Consider the following 19,209-nt stretch of genomic DNA (forward strand, 5'->3'; position numbering starts at 1 on the left):
CAAAAATCTCCATAACGAATAGAAAATTAATTTCCTCTATTATTTTCTTTTCTGTTTTGGTCAAATCTCTCCTCCCAAACGCCCTATAAATCCTACGTGCAGCAAAAGTCGTGTTGGTTTGGTCGCATCTGACTAGTGTATTCGAACTCGAGATCAGAGTGTATTACTTGCGTTCGAATTTGAACTTGACCTCGACGAATTCTCGATTTCGAATCTTGAATTCGATCGCGTAAAAAAATGGAATGCTTAAAATTGAGATTGAGTTTGCTCAAAAAATAAATAGAGATAGAGTGATAAAGCATGTAATTTTATTCTAAATTGTATAAACGTTAACAGTGTATACACTATAAAAAAAAATATGAGTGAACTTTCAAAAGGTTGAATTTGAACTTGAACATGTATTATCGGAGTTTGAACTTGATGAACTCGATGAACTCTTGATTTTGAAACTTGAGCTTGACCGTATAAAAAATAGAATGCTTGAAGTCGAACTTGAATTCGCTCAAAAAGCAGATTGAGATAGAGTGATAAAACATGTAATTTGTTCTAAATCTTATGTACGTTAACAATATATATATTAGGGTTAATCACATTTTATCCCCCTAAAAATACCCCATTTTTCAGTTTACTCCCTAATCTTTAATTTTACTCACTTAACTCCCTTTAGGACAAAATTGCCCTTGCATTATTTTGATTTTTCCTTTACCTTATTTTCCTTTCTTTTATTTCTTTTTCACTTTCTTCTTTATTTAATTCTTCCTCTTTCCCACAAAAATCTTTACCTTAATGATTGAAATTAAAAAAGAGGAATTGCGGAGATCTATCTTCTCCTTAAATGATTAAAATAATATTCAAATCACTTTCCTAAAATACAATTTTTTTAGCCTTTCAATTCCTTTAATTTTGGGTTTTCCTCTTTCCTTTTTAGTTTCTCATTTTATTCTCAAGAAAATATCATAAGATGAAGTTGCAAAATACGTGTCATTTAGCTCTTATTTCAAGTCATCTACTGAAACGTGGTGCGTTGATGTAAATGGTTTTTGGTCTTTGTTTTGATGTAGAAGCAATAACAAGAAGCGTATCAATCTAAGCGATACCACCTACAATTTGGAAAGCCCAAATGCGAAGCTGTAGAGCAAAAGTTTAGGCGTACAAAGTTTTAAAAGTGGTAAACGCCTACAACAATCTAAGTCTGCACTTTCAATTGATGGATGTTCCAAACTTTTACAAATCCCTAGATCCTATCTAAGTCTGCAAGGATTCCATGTTCTTAGTTTTCAGAGTAACTCGCACATATTTGCCTCCCCTGCTGCCTTTTTCTTCCAATAGTGCCTTAAGCCTGAATTCTCAGTATCTAGCGTTGAGCACTGGTTCAAGTTATTGGATATAGCTTCTTGAAAAGGACAATTTGGGTGCTCTAGTTTGTAGTTCCCAGGTGTTGGTTTACCCGCTTGACAAACTGATGAAAATAATTGCTTAGAGATCAATCATTCTAAGTTTCTGGTGAAACATTTTGCAAGAACTTACTTATAAAACTATTTTAAGATATATATAACAACAGGTCAATGGACGTGAAATGTAATGAATCTCATATGGGCTGACTGAATAAATAGCTCAATCTTACTGTCTGATGCAGGTTTTTTATGTGTCCAGGAAGCTGCTAATGTGCAGTTCAAACGATAGCTTCATTATCCTGCTGAATTCTGATAAAATTAGATACAAAACTTCTGAAGTAAAGCTCTGAATTACGAAAGCACAGACCTGTGATTCAGTCCACTATACAATGTCTACGCTAGCAAAGTTGCGCTGTGTCACACTTGATGTTACTGGTACACTGATAGCATATAAGGGCGAGCTTGGTGATTACTACTGCATGGCAGCTAAAGCTGTTGGTTTGCCATGTCCTGACTACAAACGAGTTCATGAGGGCTTTAAGCTTGCATATACTGACATGGCAAAGAAACATCCATGTTTTGGGTTTGCAGAAAATATCCCAAACATAGTTTGGTGGAAGACTTGTGTGAGAGACTCTTTTGTTAAGGTATAACGATATGCAGGAGCACGAATTCTACTTATTTTTTATTTGGTTCATTGAACTCTTTTTCTGTGGAGCAATTTACTAACAAGGAGATGAGATAAGATTTGATCTTGTGGTGTCCACTGTGTCACAGGTTTCCTTCTTGTCAGAATATTCCATATGGTTATGAAGGCAATTGCTTTTGTAGATATGGCATTGCAAAATGTACAAACTCTAGGAAGGATGACATATTTTAAGCATAGGAAAGGACAGGATGGCTGTTTCCTAAGAAGATCAAGAGACTTGGTGCATTGATCCTCCCCAGAAAGGATTGAAATAGTGAACTTCGATTAGCATAATGTCACTTTTGAGGTTAGGGTGGAGTTATTTTCCGGATATAGATTTCTTTGTGGACTACCGATGCTTTTGTTGCAGGAATTTTTGGAGCATTTTGATAAACTTTTTTTGAAGTGTAGACAAAAATGTCGACACTATATGTGCTAAAAAATTGAAGAAAAAACCTGTAGAATAGGTTGAAATACTACTCAAATCACTTCTCGACTTATGCACTAAAAAGGGAAGATTGCTGTTTAGAAATCATCAGGGGGAAGGCAACTGTGAGCATAGTCTATACCACTAGGGGAAAGATTAATATATGCATCTCGCAATTCACGACCATATCAGCAGCAACTTTACACAACCAGGAAACAAGAAATGGATACCATATCTGCCTTTTCACAATTCAAAGGATACTTCATCCTGAACTTTGCATTGGATAACCACAGCAACAAAGGATCTGAACAATTGTCAAGCACAATTGTTTCAGACAATCGATGGTTATTATTTTGGCAGAACAACATATTCTTTTCCTCAGGTAATAAGATCATTCGCGTTGACAGACATTCTTGGAACGTACACTAGTATATTTTCTAGAACTGGATAACAATAATGAGACTGTATAAAAGTTAATTTAATCTATGGGTTGGGATTTCCTGTATCTTCTTCATCAACAGTCTTCGAAGATTTTTGATGAGCCAAGTCATAAGTAGCATGTAAACCAACAAAGACATAATAAATCAACATTACCACTGTACATATTCCAAACCTTATGAAAGCCTCAGCACCTAGAGATCCCATGAGAAACAAATTTGTAGCAATGGATAAGGAAGGCAGCCACGGAACAAGTGGAACACCCCAGACCTTTGGTGCTCTCTGCTGTGGCAAGAAAACTGAAATCCCCAGAGTCGCAAAAAACCAGAGAGGAATTGTCATAGTGTAACCCAGCCACCCTTTTGGATTTAAGCCCCAGTAAGCAGAGGTTCCCATGGAGGAAGCAATGATAAGAATTAAGAAGATCATCAGCTTCAAGGCATCCCTCTGAGGAGTTATTCCTCTAGCATAGTACCTTCTCACAAGAAGGGCAACAGACATCATCATGAAGATAAATAGGGTGCTAACCGATAAGAGACTTGACAAGACATCTAAGCCTGAAAAGAAAGCGATACAGGAACCAGAAATGGTGATCAAAAGAGTAGCATATATAGGAGTTCCTGTCACCGGATGGACAAGTGAAAACCATGGAGGAATCATATGTGCTCGCGCGATGTGAGTAATGTATCGTGCTTGTCCAAGTGCACCTACCAATAAAACAGTGGTCATTCCCTTGAGAGCTCCCAGAGCAACCAGATACTTTGCCCAGTTCATACCCACACTCTGAAATGCAACTGAATAGGCAGCATTTGGGTCAATATCTGTATACTTCTGCATCATACTAAGTGAAAGTGCCATCAGACAGTATATCACTGTGATCAGTGACATTGATCCAAGCAATCCGAGAGGTATATCTCTTGATGGATTTCTCGTCTCTTCAGCCATAGTTGCTATGTTGTCAAATCCTCCATATGCAAAATATACAATTGCTGCCGCTTGGAAGACCCCTTCAGCACCATGGGGCAAAAAGGGGGACAGATTGGTGGTATCGGCATGAGCAAATCCTGCTATTATAACAAATATAATTACAATGTTGTTGATTGCAGATGCAATCCAATTGAAGTATGAAGTCTTCTTTGTGCTGGTCATGGCAATAGTACTGGCAACTACGAGAACTACAACTGCAATTGGATCTAACAGGTTATATCCGTCAGCAAGATTTGTATGGATTCGCAATGAATTTGTATGGCGATTAAGGAGGGTTGTAAAGTATGAAGTCCAAGCTCTTGCTACTGCTGCATTTCCAACCATGCACTCAAGAAGTATATTTCCTGCTGCAATGAAGGCTGCAAAATCTCCTAGTTCTACTCTGAGGTAAGCAAATGACCCTCCAGCTACTGGAATTTCCACTGCAAATTCAGTGTAGCAAAAGACTGACAGCATTGCAGAAATGCCTGAAGCAACATAGGATAACACAATAGCCGGTCCGGCATGCTTATGAGCTTCCTGGCCAGTGAGTACAAAGATGCCAGCCCCAATAACTGAGCCAAATCCAAACCAGATGAGATCCCACCAACTCAGGCATTTTTTCATGTCATTCTCGCTTTCTTTCCTGACCTCCCCAACTTCATTAGCATCATCAGACCTACCTACAAGACGGTCCTTGAATCGAAGACCAGTCTGTGATAAGGCAGACCTGTAGTTACTCCAGCTCTGGAAGGATTCTTCAGGAAAGAAGTCTTTTTTGCTCCATCTCCAATAACTCCTTGGTTGAGCCTCATTGATACTTTCTTTTCCGACTGACCCCATTTGCTAGCTTTTCTCAAGTGACTTGCTTTCAAGACTACAGCAAAGCTAGAGTTCAATCTGTTTCAATTGATATTAGACTTGTAAAGAGGTCTATAATCTGTGTCTTGCTCTGTTAATGCCAATTAATTACAGATGTGGGTACTCCAGCAAACAACTTGCAATTTGATATTCCGAGTGAAATAGGCAGATTAAATGCGTTTCTTGTCTTCTTCTATTATTGATTTTCCAAGATCCTGTCCTCTTTAATTTTTTCCATTTTCTCTAGTGTCATCTAATGTGGGCAGAAGACCACCCACAATATCTCATCCTGATTGCTAGGTGCTTTAAATTGCGGTAGGTTTGCCTTCTATTATTACACACGTCCAAGCTGTGGGGTTCCTCTCATTGTTTGGTCAAATGCATCGTGGTATATTTTCAAGTTGATTATAACCTTCTCAATTATAAGCCTAAGTTGTGAGAGATGCAGTCAATTCTGCAGAGTTTCAAACCTCCAAATAGAAGTCAAGACTCATGACTTTTTCCTAACTGGTTCAAGAGTTAAAATCACTACTCTTTTTCAAGAGTTAAAAAGACTTCAGTGTGATCGTCTTGCTATCTGTTCACTTGCACAAAGCATTTAATTTATCTTTGGCTGTGGAAAACTCTGAACTGGTAGCTTTCATATTTCAAGGCTGTTTTATCAAATATTCAGGAGTTATAGTGCTCAATTTTTTGGTTGATATTGCTTTCCTCCATTTCATTTTTTTTTTTTTTATCGAAACGTTAGAATCATTTCATTCAAAATGCTAAAAAACACAGTACGAGCAAAGGCTCCATTTCATGTTATTTCGATTTTTGTTTCTTTGGGGGTCAGTTGCTTTCTACCTCTAACTTTTCAGCCATAAAAATCTGAGAACGTTGGAAACAAAGATGGTTGAACCCAAAAAATTATAAGCAAGTGGCATGATCAGACTCATATGCCTGCATGCTCTTAAAGAATCCAAGGACGAGAAGACAAAAATGACAGCCAAGAATCTGAACTTATCCTAAACATTTGTCTTTGCAATCAATTATGATTAGACTAGTAGACCGAGACAGTAATCATGGTTCATGGCAGAAAACATTTATATGACATTAACTTTTCTTTGGTCATGTTTGAATTGTTTGTTTTCGTTGGAAAATATTATCGTTTTTTATGATCACATTTTTTTATATCTTTTTCTTTTACATATATCAAATTGTTACAATAATTTTTTTCATGAAAAATGATGAAAAATACAATGTAAATACAGCCTTTATTTTCCTGTCCTGTTCCATTCTCAGTACCTTACTTATGTGGGGTGAACCACATTAAGAATTGTCTTTGACTTGTCACTTGTCAGGCCTCTTGCTTTATCTTGAAATGAACGAAGAGTCACTGAGTTTGTTTGGACAAGCCAAATTTGGTTTGTTTAATTTGTTTTCACAAATCTCAATCACCTTTTTATCTCACATACATCACATCACAAAAAGTGTTACAGTAAATATCTCAAATAAATCATCCAAATAAACTCTTATCCAAACAAACTCAGTACTATCTTGCCGTCCCTTGGTGTCTTTTCTTCTTCTTTTCCCCTCAATTCCTGAAAATCCCATATCATTTTGCCTAGGACCACTCTAATTTGTGACAATGAGAGATTATGTATGATGTTAATGACTTGTTTGTTGTCTGTATTGAAACATGGCCTCCAAGATGATCATGACCATTTCACACCAAAAAAAAATTAAAGAACAAAAAAACAAAAGAAAGCAGGATCAGATGCCCATAAAAAATTGTGAGCTGATCCAGCATGATTGTGAGCTTCCTGGCCTGGCCAGTGAGCACAAAGATGCAAACCAGATGAGATCCCACCAACTCAGGCTTGTTTGACATTGAAATTCTAATCAGTGATGGTCATTGATGAATGATGATACTCCATTATTTATTTTCTTTCATGGACCAGGACGGATCTATTTTTTGACTTTTGGAACAGCAATGCAATTCCAATGATAATTGCGACCCTCTTGTCTATATAGCCTTTTCAAGTCAACATTTTGGAATACACAACGAATCAAAATACAAAAACTCTTGACTATTACGACCTTTTTCTCTTTTTCCTTTTTTCCGTTTTTGGTCAAGCACAAGACTCAAAAGCTATTGGTTTCGAGGTGTAGAGTTGCCTTGGTCATGATTTATGTCTGCGGCTAATGAAGGAATTATTTGTGTGTCTGTTGCTTGGGGAGTTAGAGTTTTATAGCAAATCTCCTTTTTCCAGTTAAAGAATTGGTGGCCTATCATTTGCACCATCATAAGAGTCTCATGTCTTTTGCCATTCCAAATTACCAAAGGGGAACTTTGTAACTCTCCATCTTTCACATTCATTAGCTTTATACTTCAACTGAATCTTGTAATTAAGAGGCAAAGTTTGTATCCAACTGGAGTTGTATTAGGATTTTCTAGCAACCAAGTATGAAACTTTCCACCATCTTGAAGGTAGTTTTCCACCTGTTTTGTTTCCTTTTTGTTTACCTTTTCTGAGTATGGGAAAGTGATCACAAGTTCACAAGGCATGTTATCACATTTTACATAAAACTGCAGTTTATAGAGCATGTAATCACATGTTAAACTTATATATATACAAGCTAATAAACTCAAACAACTTTAAGACAACAGCAAATTTACCACACAAATGCAACAATACCAATGGTGGCAGCAGCCAATAGCCCAGCACTGTAGAACACCGAATGGATGGGATAATACAAGAGCAAAGGCAACAGTTTACCTCGCTATTGAAGCTAGCAAGGCTGACTACTGCAATCATCAGCGATAATGAAATAACAGTAAACTGTCAGTTTGAAAAAGCCGCATTTTCAATACACTCTTCCAGATTGTAAAATTCATCATCTTGATAGGCAATTAGCAAGAGATGTGGGAAAACTTAGCCCCTACAGGTAATCAACTCTCTTTTACCTAGATATGCTGTAAAGCTAGCATATTATCTACTACCCCACATTAGCAGTAAGTGCAACACAATATTATAGCTTATACATACACTGTAGCAAAAAGAACAGGCAGCCACGGGCTTTTGCATGAAGATTTTCTCTTAAGGGATTGAATGATGGTTGAAAGCACTACTTATAAACGCTAAGATTTTCTTTGCATTGGATCAAAGGTACACCATCTTCCCGCCAGATTATCCTTTCTTCACATAATGCTGCCACAACCTCTTTATACAATTTATGTTCCTAATAATAGTACAAACAAAACCATGTCATCAAAGATGAAAATATCAGCAAAAAGGTGCAGTGTAAAGCAAATTTGAGGTGAATTACACAAAATTCAAATCACAGTAGAGAGTGTGTCAGGCTTGAGCTTTTCTAATCCCTGTTCTGTTCTTCCCTTCTATGATTTCTAGTCTCAATTTGAAGAAAAGCATGCACAGTATACAATGAAGGAATGCAGTGGATGGGGGGGGGAGGAATACAGATGATAAGCCATAACAATGGTGAAAAACTTTAACCAGGTGTCAATTTATTCAAGCCAGGCACTAATATGTTTGAGACAAAAGAAGTTCAAAAGCAAGAACCAGTAATGGTGCTAAACAGATTAGCAATAAACTTTTCTTCAGGTAGTCATTACTACATCTGAATGAAACATAGAATTGCATATTTGGGGTGTAAAACCTTACATAAAACTTCATTACCTGATGGAGGACTCTCGCAGCTAGCTCTTCTGCTGTGTCATTAGGTAGCACGGGTACAATCCTTTGGGCAAGTATGCGACCCCTGTCATACTCCTCATCCACATAATGTATTGTGGGACCCGAGTATCTAAGAAACACCGAAAGAAATAACAGGAAATTACTTGCTATATGAAAGGTATAAAAATTTAAATAAAAGTCTCTTGACTGAAAACAGCTAAGCCTAATAGAATTCTAACAGCAAAGATATGTTCTACATCCACGTAGAAGAGGAGTATATATAGACCCATGATCTGATGTTTCACAGTAAAAATCTCTTCTCACCAGCCACTACCTTCCTCTTCTCCAATCATTTAAAAAAAAAAAAGCATTGAAAATGGGAAACAAAGAGAAGAGAAGACCAAATATTTTTTGATGCAAAGAGAAGCAAAACATGAGTTTGAAATACTTTAGTATACATTGACAAATATCAGGTATCAGTTCAATGACAGGTTATGCTTGCACTATTGCAACCCACAAATAATGCTCTGACAGATAACTAAGCAACTTTGAAGCTCTGCCATTAGAATTGATGGATTTTACAAATTATCCAGCTCAGTCTGGAAACTCAAAGCATTTTAATAGGTAAGGAGTGTCAAAGAGATTGAACTGCTGAGAATACTCGTCATACATTTTCTTAACACTTTGAAGGAAAATTTCATCAAAGACAAAGGACTAACAGAACCAAAAGAAAAAGAAGTTAGACATCAACGACAGTGGGGAGAGGACTAACCTTGCTCCAGACGCAATGACTGCCTTATGCACCTTCATACCGTAATAACCTTTGCCTCCAAAAGCTGGAAGAAGTGAAGGATGAATGTTCAGTATGGACCTTGGAAATGCTTGAATCAACTCAGTAGGTATAAGCTTCAAGTAGCCAGCTAAGACAATGAAATCGACCTTGTAGCTTCTGTCAAGTTCACGGCACAGGGAGAATTAAAAGAGAAATGGCGAAGCACAAATAGCCATTAACTTCTTTTTTCTTTCTTTTTATGGTTTCCTGATCTTTCTTGATTTTGCTTTTTCTTTTGTGGGTTAATTCATCTTGTTTGGATGGGATGTCAATATAGAGGATACTATTAGTGACTGATAAATGTACTAGCTGATGACAGAAACTTACTTAGCATGGATGGGTTTCACAATTATACATTCATATCCATCAAGATATGCAAATTTTCAAGGACAAATTTCAGAGAATAATTCATGCTCTTTGGGGAAGGAGAAGTACGTTATTACCATCCAAGCCTCTTAGATTACATCACTTTCGTAACTTGAATCATGCACATCTATCTTCATTGCCTTTCCATTTCCAATTTGCAAATATCACCACATGTGAAAACAACCCCTTGAAATCGAATCACATGCCCAATCAATTTCAAACACGCTCTAATAACTACCATAGTTTTCACATTTTTCCATAATCTTTACTAAAGACTTCAAAGAGGGTACATGTGAGAGTAAGCACACAATTCATCACAGTAATCATATATAAGTTCCAACTGACAAGTTCAAATCAGGAACCAGTCATATTGCAAGACCAAATGCCTTTCATGTACCTCATACTTCTATTTACTGTATAATCTAAGAGGAAGACACTAAAATTATGGAAATCAATGTCCAGTACTCTTCTTTTATTTAAGCAAATTCAAAAGCAAACAAGAGCTTTCAGCCAGAGTATCCAGTAAATTAATCCTAAAAATGAATTTAGGCAGCAGAAGGACTTCCAGAAGACATATTTTCACCCAAAACGTGATAGCAAAAATGCTCGCTATAAAGCAGGGAGGGAATACCTAATAGCATTTACAAGGTCTTTGGAAGACAAAACAGAACCATCTTTCACCTTAGGGAACAAAATGACAGGGATGCCTTTATCTCTAGCGAACTCTGCACCTCCACAGTCTGTTATGCATAAAAAGTCACTAGAAAAAAATGATCAGGAGACAGCATATGAACTTAAACTTTTGACACTCCACCACTAGCTTGTTTGATACAAACAAACACGTAGGACCTTGATTTTATTAGTTTATACTAAAATGGATCTAGAATGCTATAAATCCATAAAGCCTTTATTATCACAAGAATCTTGGTATTCAGTTCATTAATCTCCTTTCACAAACTTATCATGGCATAATCTTCACAAAACCTTCTCTACAAGTGTTCCTAAACAAAATTGCTAAAACCTTTAAACATGTATGACTAGAGGTAGCCCAGATAGCTTGATTATTTCTGCTTTCCCAAATCATTCTTCAAAGAGTTATGGAGGCAATGCACACTAGCATGAATCTGTAAAGGAAGAAAACTATGCAATTCATATCTAAATAAACCAAAACAAATGGTAAAGCTGAAAACATCCTACAATGAAGCATTGAATATCACAAAAACATAACATGCAACAATTGAAGTGGAGAAGCAAACAAATGAAACACCATGCTTTCAATACCAGGTTTATTGGTGATCAAGACAGAAATGTCTCCATGAATAAAGCCATTGACAGTTGCCTCATGAAGTGACTTGAAATTGGAACCTCCACCAGAAACAAAAACAGCTAGATTTTTCCTCCTAACTTTTGCTTTTACACTATCCTCAAGCACATTAGGACCAACTATTTCACTGTGTACCTCCTCAACACTAGCTCTTATCCTCAATCTTTTCTCCGTAATTGCAATATTTGAAGGAAAAGATAAATGGGTCCTCAAGAGAACATGTTTTGAACTTGAAAAAGCCACAGGCTTTAAAGCATAACACTGGGTTTTAGGACTATTAATGGTAGAATAATTTCCAAAAACTGAGCTGTGAGCATCCATTTCGACCCGTTTACCGACGGGTCTCTTCTTTATGTTCCGGAACCGGATTCTACGGGTCTCGGATCCGGGTCGGCCTACCCGCAAAAAAGAGAGAGAGACGGTACAAAGCTGAACCACCTTAATAAAAGAAATTGGTTTAATTTTTTTTTTAAAAAAAGGAAAATATGCATCAATAGAAGTGAGCAGAGCAATCCCGTAAAGAAAGTCCGAAGTAGAAAAATAGAGGTGGGAAATCGAGGCGATAAAAGTGCCTCCTGTTGCTTAATTGTTGTTTTGGAGAGCAGGAGGTAGAAATGATGAAGGAAGCAGCCGCAGGAATGAACAATGAAGAATGGAGGATGAATATACCCCACGGTCCCCACCAATACAGTCCACTGCAGACTGCATTTAAACCAACTAAACAATAACTGCTCTCTCACTTCTCTTTCTTCTGCTTCTTTTTCTTTTGCTCTATCAATCCATCAATGTAGTAGCGTATTTACATTTCCGAGAAGAAAAACTCCCTCTCCCTTCTATTTCCTTAACAGTTAACAGACCCAGAAATAGAAAAATGCAAAACAAAACCCAACCTGGCTTTTTTCACTGCAAATAGATCCTTTCCGATTTTATTTTTTTTTTTTTAAATTGGTTTGGGCATTGCAACCGCTTCTTTCCTTCCTTCCTTTTAACTAATTGCCCGGGGCCGATGAGAAAGAGAGGCGATGGACTGGAAGCTTAGATTTTGCCTTGCTCCTCTTTGAAGCTTGAAAAGGGGACGGCTAAAATTGGGGACAACAAAAGAGAAGAGAGAGTGAGAGAGACATGCGGCGCTCGTCTAAAATGGGGTATCAGGGTTTAGCCTGTTTGGATAACAAATTGAAGTAAAGTTGGAGTATTATAGTGATAAATATATTTTTTTAAATTATTAATTAAATTATATTCGATCCAGGTCGAATAAGGATCGGAATATATTCGTATCTGATCGTTTTTATGTTTGATAAAACGGATCCGGATCCAGGTCCAGGTAACAGAATTATATTCCTATCCGTACCCGAAATTATTTGCCGGATCCGATTGGGTCCGGGTCTGGATCCGGACCGTTGACAGGCCTACTCCTAGTATAGCTATTTTATAGAAAAGTCTCATATGATTTTAAATTATACACATCAGTACCTCATGGTTTGATATAAAGTGAAAAAATTAACAGAAATTGTTAAATTTAATGTGTTTGATGTAAACATGCTGGAAATGCTTGCGGTTCTTCCAAAAAATAGCTTTTTAAGGTAAATTTTGACCTGAAATACCCATTTTGTCCCTCATACCTTAATAAAACAACTATGATTCTTCTTCAAATTCGCTCCAAACTTGTAGAAAGCAACTTTTTTGCTTATATTATTAGTGAATAAAACTAATGAATCAAAAATCGTTTGTTTTAGGTTATTTTTGCTTATACTATTAGAGCATTTCTGTCATTTCACTCAAAACCGTTTATTTTAACGATTTTCATCCATTTTGAATCATGAGATACCAACACGTATGATTTAAAATCACAAGGAGTTTTTCTGTAAGATAGCCATACCACATAGAACTTTTTTGTTGTTTACCCAAAAAAAAATATGTTTATTGGGTAGTTTTCTATTATTATTATTATTTATTATCTCCCTTATTTCATTTTTCTTACAGATTTTCTTTTAAATTTTCTCAGCATTCCCAAGCATAGTTATTGATAAGGGTATTCTGAAATATGTTTGAAGTGGCAAGAAAAGAAAAATCAGAAGTGAGTAACCACGAAAAATTAGGATGACTTGAGATAATTAATGGAAGAGTAGTAGCTGACACAAAACAATCTAGGGGAAAAAATAATGTAACGTTTTTGTGAATACAAACAAGAACGGATAGAATTTCAGTTAGAATGGTGATCATATAAAAGAGAGGATCATGGTGAGAATTTCATTCATTGATTTGAAATATTTTCCAATGAAAAAGAGGATAATGGTGTAAATGTGTTCTTCTCCCCATACTAAATGTTGCATCTCTGCATTTTTTTTTTTTTTTGATAGGATCGTGCATTATTCTACAATCCGATGCTGCAAAACTATTCAGTGCAGATGCAGATTTCCGACTCTATAAACTTTGGTAAAAATTAGCTTAGTAGAGTAACAAAAGTAGGCTGTTGCCACAGCAGCAACAAGTACTATGACAATTCCAGTAAATCTTTTTGCACAGAAGCTAAGATTACAGAAGCAATGACAACCATCTCTGAAATGGATTTTGCAATTGAGAGAAACAGGACTTCTATTTGCAGACATCTGATTGTAAAGAGACAATTAACTGATATCTGGAGATTGAAGGATTCCTTCTCCTGCTGTTTTTTGCCTTTGTTCACAGGCAGGAATACAAAATGTTGGGCGCTCATCGGCAAGATTTGCCACAAAGCTTCTTCATCATGTCTAACAATGAAATTCCTGTTGTACAAAATCCATGTTCTAATAGCAATTTTCGTAGGCTTAACATGTTCGCTGTTCACAGACGAAAACTTGCTATTTGATCCACATTTACCGTCGCTTCATCTGCGTCTACAAAAGACATACACGTAAAGCACATTTTCTTTTCTTTGGTTGACCCTTCCCGACCATCATTCTCTCAAAATTGTTCTTCGGACCTATTTCAGCAAAAGGAGAAATATGTTCTTGTATCACTCTCCTTGAGGATTTTGACTTCTGGTGAGTCTGGTGCAGGAGGGAGCCTTCTTTTTCTCTGTCTTTTCCTTCTTCTTCCCTGACCATCTTAGACAATAAAAAATGGACTGGGCAGGTCTTCACAAATGGTAGAGCCCCTTCAACTCCTTGGTTCTCTGAATAGAGATTATATCTAAGATTTCCAGGCCTTCTGCATTTTTTTACTAACATATCGAGCTCCGCCAAATACACCAACTGTCAATAGGCCAGCAACAGCCTGCCTTGCACTTGAAATCATAACTTTGTTCCTAAGAAGCTTCTGCATACACTGTGCAGCCTCTTCTTTTGAACCAATTACAACTTCTTGTTTAACTCGACCTACAAACCAAATGCCATATACCTTAGTTGTATACACAAAAGGCCACGTGGAGGTCCAAATTAACAACTTGTAGAGCATGTGACACATTAATCCATAAAATAAGTAACATCATACCAAGACCAACTAAACAAATGAATGAATGAAGGTCCATACCCAATTCATCCAGTATTTTCTTCTCTCCAAGTTTTATCCCCATTTGACTTCTGATTGGTGGTGGAAGAGAAGAGACAAGTTTTGAAGCAGCAGATGACCCACAATCCTTATTTTAACAGTTCAAAGTATATATTAGAAAAAGAGTAAATCTTATATACACTGATAGTGTATACACTATTACTATTGGATCCATGACATATGTGCGAAAGTTGAATTTCAAATTCAATACATAATAAATATCAGATCTTCTGAGACCAGGTTTGACTATAAACATGCACTTTCAGACTACGTAGTATCAAATTTCACTGGTCACAAGTAGAGAATATCCGATACAGACGTAACTAATCTTGTAAACAGACTCTAGAGAAAAGTACACCAACTTAGAGTACTTTAAATCACATGAAACCTAATATAGCCTCAATAAAGAAAATCTGAGAAATCAGAAGTTTCCCTTAGAAGCTCAGACAAGTGAGAAGCAGCTGACAGTCGACAGTCATTTGAAACTTGATAAATTGAATGCTTAACATAGATGACAAAAAGTGTTCCATTTCAAAGAACAAACAGAAAAGTGTACTACATGCCAGATAACATCAATAAGATTTGACCTTTTCAAAGAAAACACAATGATGCTAGTCATACAGCATTCAATTACAAAGTAAATCAGTGAAGAGGTCCCGACTACTGATTGTCCAAGCCAATATTTTTGGCAAGCTAGAGGACATAACTTGATCACAGAAATGATAGGTGAGGGAAAATTGAGTTGAGTTTAAATGTTTAACAAAAAAAATTGAATTGAAAGATAACAAGAACTGGAAGAATGAGTTAAATTCATGTAGCTAGCTAAAAAATTTAGACATACCTACCTGAGATATAGTTACTTGAGCATCACCAGAAGATGAAAGTCTCAACAAGTCCTTGGCTGCATATTCTTCAAGGAAAGGGTTATACATTCTATGAAACAAACTGAACTGCCCTTGGACAATCTTTTTCACCTGTGGACAGATTGGCATTTCTGTTAAATAGAATGATGATACTCAAATAAACAAAAGAACCAGCATCGCCCTAAATCTTCTCAAGCTTACAGCTATGCCATATAAAAGTCATTTCTAAAAATTTATTTCAGGGAATAACACCTTTGATGGTGGAGCTTTAGGCATGGTTCTCTGGCACTTTTTCAAGAACTTAGAGAATTTCAGGAATGGAGGCGGGCATAAACCTGACCTCCAACTCAACCACAAGAACAAGTGGACCCCAGCCTGTCAAGTCTAATCAGTCCTACTGTTAAGAAAGGAACATCACTTGAAGACAAAATTTAAATCAGTTTGACAGCTGATGCTATAACTAGATAAAGTATCAACTGGCTTATAAGAATCGCTATATTTGATCCACTCCTATGATTGGTACCTTACACAGAAGCCCTTAATAACTCGACTTACATGGTCTAAATACCAAGGACGCTGCCAATGATCGTTCAGAACACCAACAAGGATTTCAGGATCCAGCCCTACTTGTTAGGGGAAAATATTGTAAGAAGTGCACAACTTAATGCCATCAGGAGAGCCAAAGTCTGCTGTTTCTTAAACTAGTACCTAGTTGGTGATATAGCACACAAAATAAAACATTGGAGAAAACTATTGATTTGATTAAGAATCGAGGAAAGATATATGTTTAAACTTTGTCAAAATAGGTGCCAGAAACAGAAGCCATGTCCATCTTGTATGATAAAACCAACAAGAAAAGAAAGGATCTGTAAGCTGTTGATAATTCCATGTGACAAAAGACGTGTAGAAGGAGAAGATAGAGCTTTTCTTGTGCTACCAAAAGCCATATCTACTGCAAATCTCCCAGAGTTTCAATCAGCTTACTTTATTTTTGTCTTCAGCAAAGAGCATTCTTAAGTCGCCCATATATGATAGGCTACATATTTTGGCATATAGATCCTCCTGCAAAACATGCCAATTTTTAGAAGACAGAAGATAAGTTTATGAATCAAACATAAAACATCACAAACCAGCAAACCTCTGTAAACTTGGATGGCAAAAGGAGAAGAGCAGCAGAAGTTGCAGCCCTCAGATTAATGTGATTCAGATTTTCAAGATCCAAACTATCCATGATGATATTTACCTACAAGCAAAATGATATATTCGAATGTGATATAAGCTTCAGTGCAACTTATTAAGCATTTAAAGATGAAATGCAAATGGACATTTTCTAAATTTAAGTATAATGGAAAACATTTCCATGAAAACTTCACAAGCCAAGTCCTACCAGAAAAAGCAATTCATTGAAAATTGGAGCACTTTGAAATAAAACATACAGGTTTTTGCAAGCGGCCACAAAGGTAGAATCTCTGCCATCCCAGAATGTCGTTAATCAAGTCATCCATTCTAACAACTCCATACTTATACATCTGCCAAAATCAGTTAAAGGTAAAATTACAAGAAAGATATACCGCAAGGCATTGATAGAACCCATGTAAATGTAAGTCAACAACCACTTGAACTTCACAGAGTTGTGGTGTGTTCAATTCCTCGCACTAAAAGCACACAAAAGAGACACATGCCAGCTCATATCATCAACCAAAACCATACACTCTATATGTTTTCGACGGACAAAAGAAAAATATACGCATTCATTTGAAATGGTAGATACCTTATCATTCAACGAAACAAATGGATTGAAGTGCACGCCAACGCCAATATCATCAGCTACGCCAGCAATCTATTATCATATGATCGAAATCATTTATATAATTCAACTTAAACCAAATTAAATAAGTAAATCTTAGTCAAAAATCAAGCAAGAGTAGCACCAGCCTTGCACCACCGAAGTGCACCAACCATGAAGCATAGTGATTCCTATTCATCTTCAAGTTCTTCATTTAAAACAGGGAGTAGACAAATCAGCATGGTTCACCGAGTTCATGAGAGACATAAAGCAATATAAATAAAGATGCAGCACAAAGCAATCCAACTGCATACCTCAGAATGCCATTTCTCAGGATCAGACACACCAATAATGCAATCTATCATCGAGTTCTGCACAACCAAACAAAATTAAACAAAGAAACACACAAGTTAATGAAAGAAACCTGAAAATGTTGCACAAGAGTATTCAAGTGATCATTGCTGCAAAACATGGTGGAGAAAAGGGAAGAAGTGAAAACCTTGTCGAGATTGTTTGGATGGAGAGTGGAACCATAAACACAACAGAACTCAACTGGGGGTAGAATTTCCAGCAAACCATTTAGCTCTGCTCCACTTTTCTCGTTCTCTGATTTATCTTTATCATGAGCCGGTTCCATTCCTGCAGCAAATTCAATAATAAAAAAAAAGAGTGTGAACCAAATTGAATTAAGCTTATCCTTCTTCACTACTGTCCACTAATGGAATTAAGGGCTTTTTCAAGTATCTTGCATATACACTAAATTTGACTGGGGAATTTCGTCGAACAAGTGGTATGCAAATGCTTGTTCAAAGTAATGAACTTTATTTATGGGAGGAAGAAGAAGAAAAGGGTCGCCTTTTGCATTCATTCTACGTTTGTTATAATATAATTGGCTTCAATCCATACCTGAAGTGGTAAAAATGCAATCGTGTTAAGCATAGAAATGCAGCTTCACCGAGGAAAGTGGAAACTTTTCTGGGTCCTTTGTTTCTCGCCCTTTTTTCTTGGTGGAACGGCTTGAAGTTTGAAGATGGAGAAATGGCGGTTGGGTCAATGTTAGGCTAGGCTGGGCTGGGCATGTCTTTTTAGCATCCTGACTCGATTGCTCAAACGCACGCATACCATTTGGTGGGTTAGACAGGAAATGATCAAGGCCCAACTGGAAGAGCTCATTTGTGATTTGAGCCAATAAACGGCCAAATATTGAACAAGCTTGACTAAAAATTCTTCAAGTATTTAGTTAATGAACAACGTACAACAAGATGATAGTTATTTATTTTAAAATTCCCTAGAAAAATTTTATTTATTTTAAATTTTTTTTAAAAAAAAAACTAGATACACTTTACGCAACTTCAGATCATTTATATTTTTTTTCCCTTAGTTGCTAGCTGCTGAATCCAAAAATTTCTCGAAAAACCAAAAAAAAAAAAGGGGAAAGAAAAGGCTACAACAAATTGGTGGGCTATTACCCACCTCAATTACCGGTATGTTGTAACCACTAATCACATATACTGTTAACTTTTCTAATGTTGTTATTGATTTGATTTAAATGAGATAAATTTGAGAATTTAGAACATAAAGTATCCAAAATTAAGATTTTAAAATGCAAAGTTAGAAAATGATACGAGTTCAATGATGGAAAGTGGAGTTAAGTTAATCCGATGTACCATATTGTAGATCAATAATATGCAGAGGTTGGCCATGGACACAAGCTGAAACTGTGAACTTGAAAAAGTGCTACAGTATTTTTCAATCACAAGCCGTGGACTTTTTTCAATCATTTTTTTTATCTTACATGTATTACATCAAAAAAGTGTTACAGTATTTTTTCACAAAATTATCTCAAATAAACTACTATCCAAACACTATTTTGTAATATGACATGTAAGAAAGCTGTTGCAACCATTTTTTCATTACTCTTTGGAAAATAGCGATAGTGCCAAAGGATATCAAACAGAATAATGCAGCTCACTCCTTTACAAACCCATAACATGTCATATGGCATACTAGTTTTTTTTCGTCAATAAGCAATTTTTATACTATTTCTATTTCTACT

General features: G+C 36.4%; 3 protein-coding genes across 3 annotated transcripts; all 3 read right to left on the reverse strand.

Annotated features, from left to right (window-relative positions):
* Positions 1-2,951: 2,951 nt before the first annotated feature.
* LOC113783217 (cationic amino acid transporter 5-like) lies at positions 2,952-4,834 on the reverse strand. The gene has a single exon (XM_027329291.1). The coding sequence runs from the start codon at positions 4,754-4,756 to the stop codon at positions 2,993-2,995; it is 1,764 nt and encodes a 587-aa protein (XP_027185092.1). The 5' UTR covers positions 4,757-4,834; the 3' UTR covers positions 2,952-2,992.
* Positions 4,835-7,511: 2,677 nt separating this feature from the next.
* Positions 7,512-12,124, reverse strand: LOC113783382 (phosphoribosylglycinamide formyltransferase, chloroplastic-like). The gene is made up of 5 exons (XM_027329504.1): positions 10,934-12,124; positions 10,284-10,392; positions 9,227-9,403; positions 8,458-8,584; positions 7,512-7,999 (listed from the first exon to the last, which is right to left on the reverse strand). Exons 1-5 carry the CDS (start codon positions 11,295-11,297, stop codon positions 7,886-7,888), a joined length of 891 nt encoding a protein of 296 aa, XP_027185305.1. The 5' UTR covers positions 11,298-12,124; the 3' UTR covers positions 7,512-7,885.
* Positions 12,125-13,467: 1,343 nt separating this feature from the next.
* LOC113783551 (phosphatidate cytidylyltransferase, mitochondrial) lies at positions 13,468-18,174 on the reverse strand. The gene is made up of 11 exons (XM_027329716.1): positions 18,060-18,174; positions 17,653-17,792; positions 17,468-17,524; positions 17,299-17,361; positions 17,139-17,207; positions 16,804-16,896; positions 16,506-16,610; positions 16,352-16,429; positions 15,350-15,478; positions 14,487-14,592; positions 13,468-14,332 (listed from the first exon to the last, which is right to left on the reverse strand). The coding sequence occupies exons 2-11, from the start codon at positions 17,788-17,790 to the stop codon at positions 14,148-14,150; spliced, it is 1,023 nt and encodes a 340-aa protein (XP_027185517.1). The 5' UTR covers positions 17,791-17,792; positions 18,060-18,174; the 3' UTR covers positions 13,468-14,147.
* Positions 18,175-19,209: the final 1,035 nt, after the last annotated feature.

The sequence above is a fragment of the Coffea eugenioides genome, chromosome 9, assembly GCF_003713205.1.
Source record: "Coffea eugenioides isolate CCC68of chromosome 9, Ceug_1.0, whole genome shotgun sequence".
Lineage (NCBI taxonomy): Eukaryota > Viridiplantae > Streptophyta > Magnoliopsida > Gentianales > Rubiaceae > Coffea > Coffea eugenioides.

Bases quoted from the DNA above. Each gene is read 5' to 3' on its own strand.
- LOC113783217 (XM_027329291.1), bottom strand. From the start codon at position 4,756: ATGGGGTCAGTCGGAAAAGAAAGTATCAATGAGGCTCAACCAAGGAGT.
- LOC113783382 (XM_027329504.1), bottom strand. From the start codon at position 11,297: ATGGATGCTCACAGCTCAGTTTTTGGAAATTATTCTACCATTAATAGT. The intron at 8,585-9,226 runs GTTAGTCCTCTC...GGTGTTTCTTAG, and splicing joins GTCATTGCGTCTGGAGCAAG to ATACTCGGGTCCCACAATAC. The intron at 8,000-8,457 runs GTAATGAAGTTT...TACTATTATTAG, and splicing joins CTGCGAGAGTCCTCCATCAG to GAACATAAATTGTATAAAGA.
- LOC113783551 (XM_027329716.1), bottom strand. From the start codon at position 17,790: ATGGAACCGGCTCATGATAAAGATAAATCAGAGAACGAGAAAAGTGGA. The intron at 17,362-17,467 runs GTATGCAGTTGG...TTTTAAATGAAG, and splicing joins CTGAGAAATGGCATTCTGAG to AACTTGAAGATGAATAGGAA. The intron at 14,333-14,486 runs GTATGGACCTTC...TTTGGTTTGTAG, and splicing joins GAAAATACTGGATGAATTGG to GTCGAGTTAAACAAGAAGTT.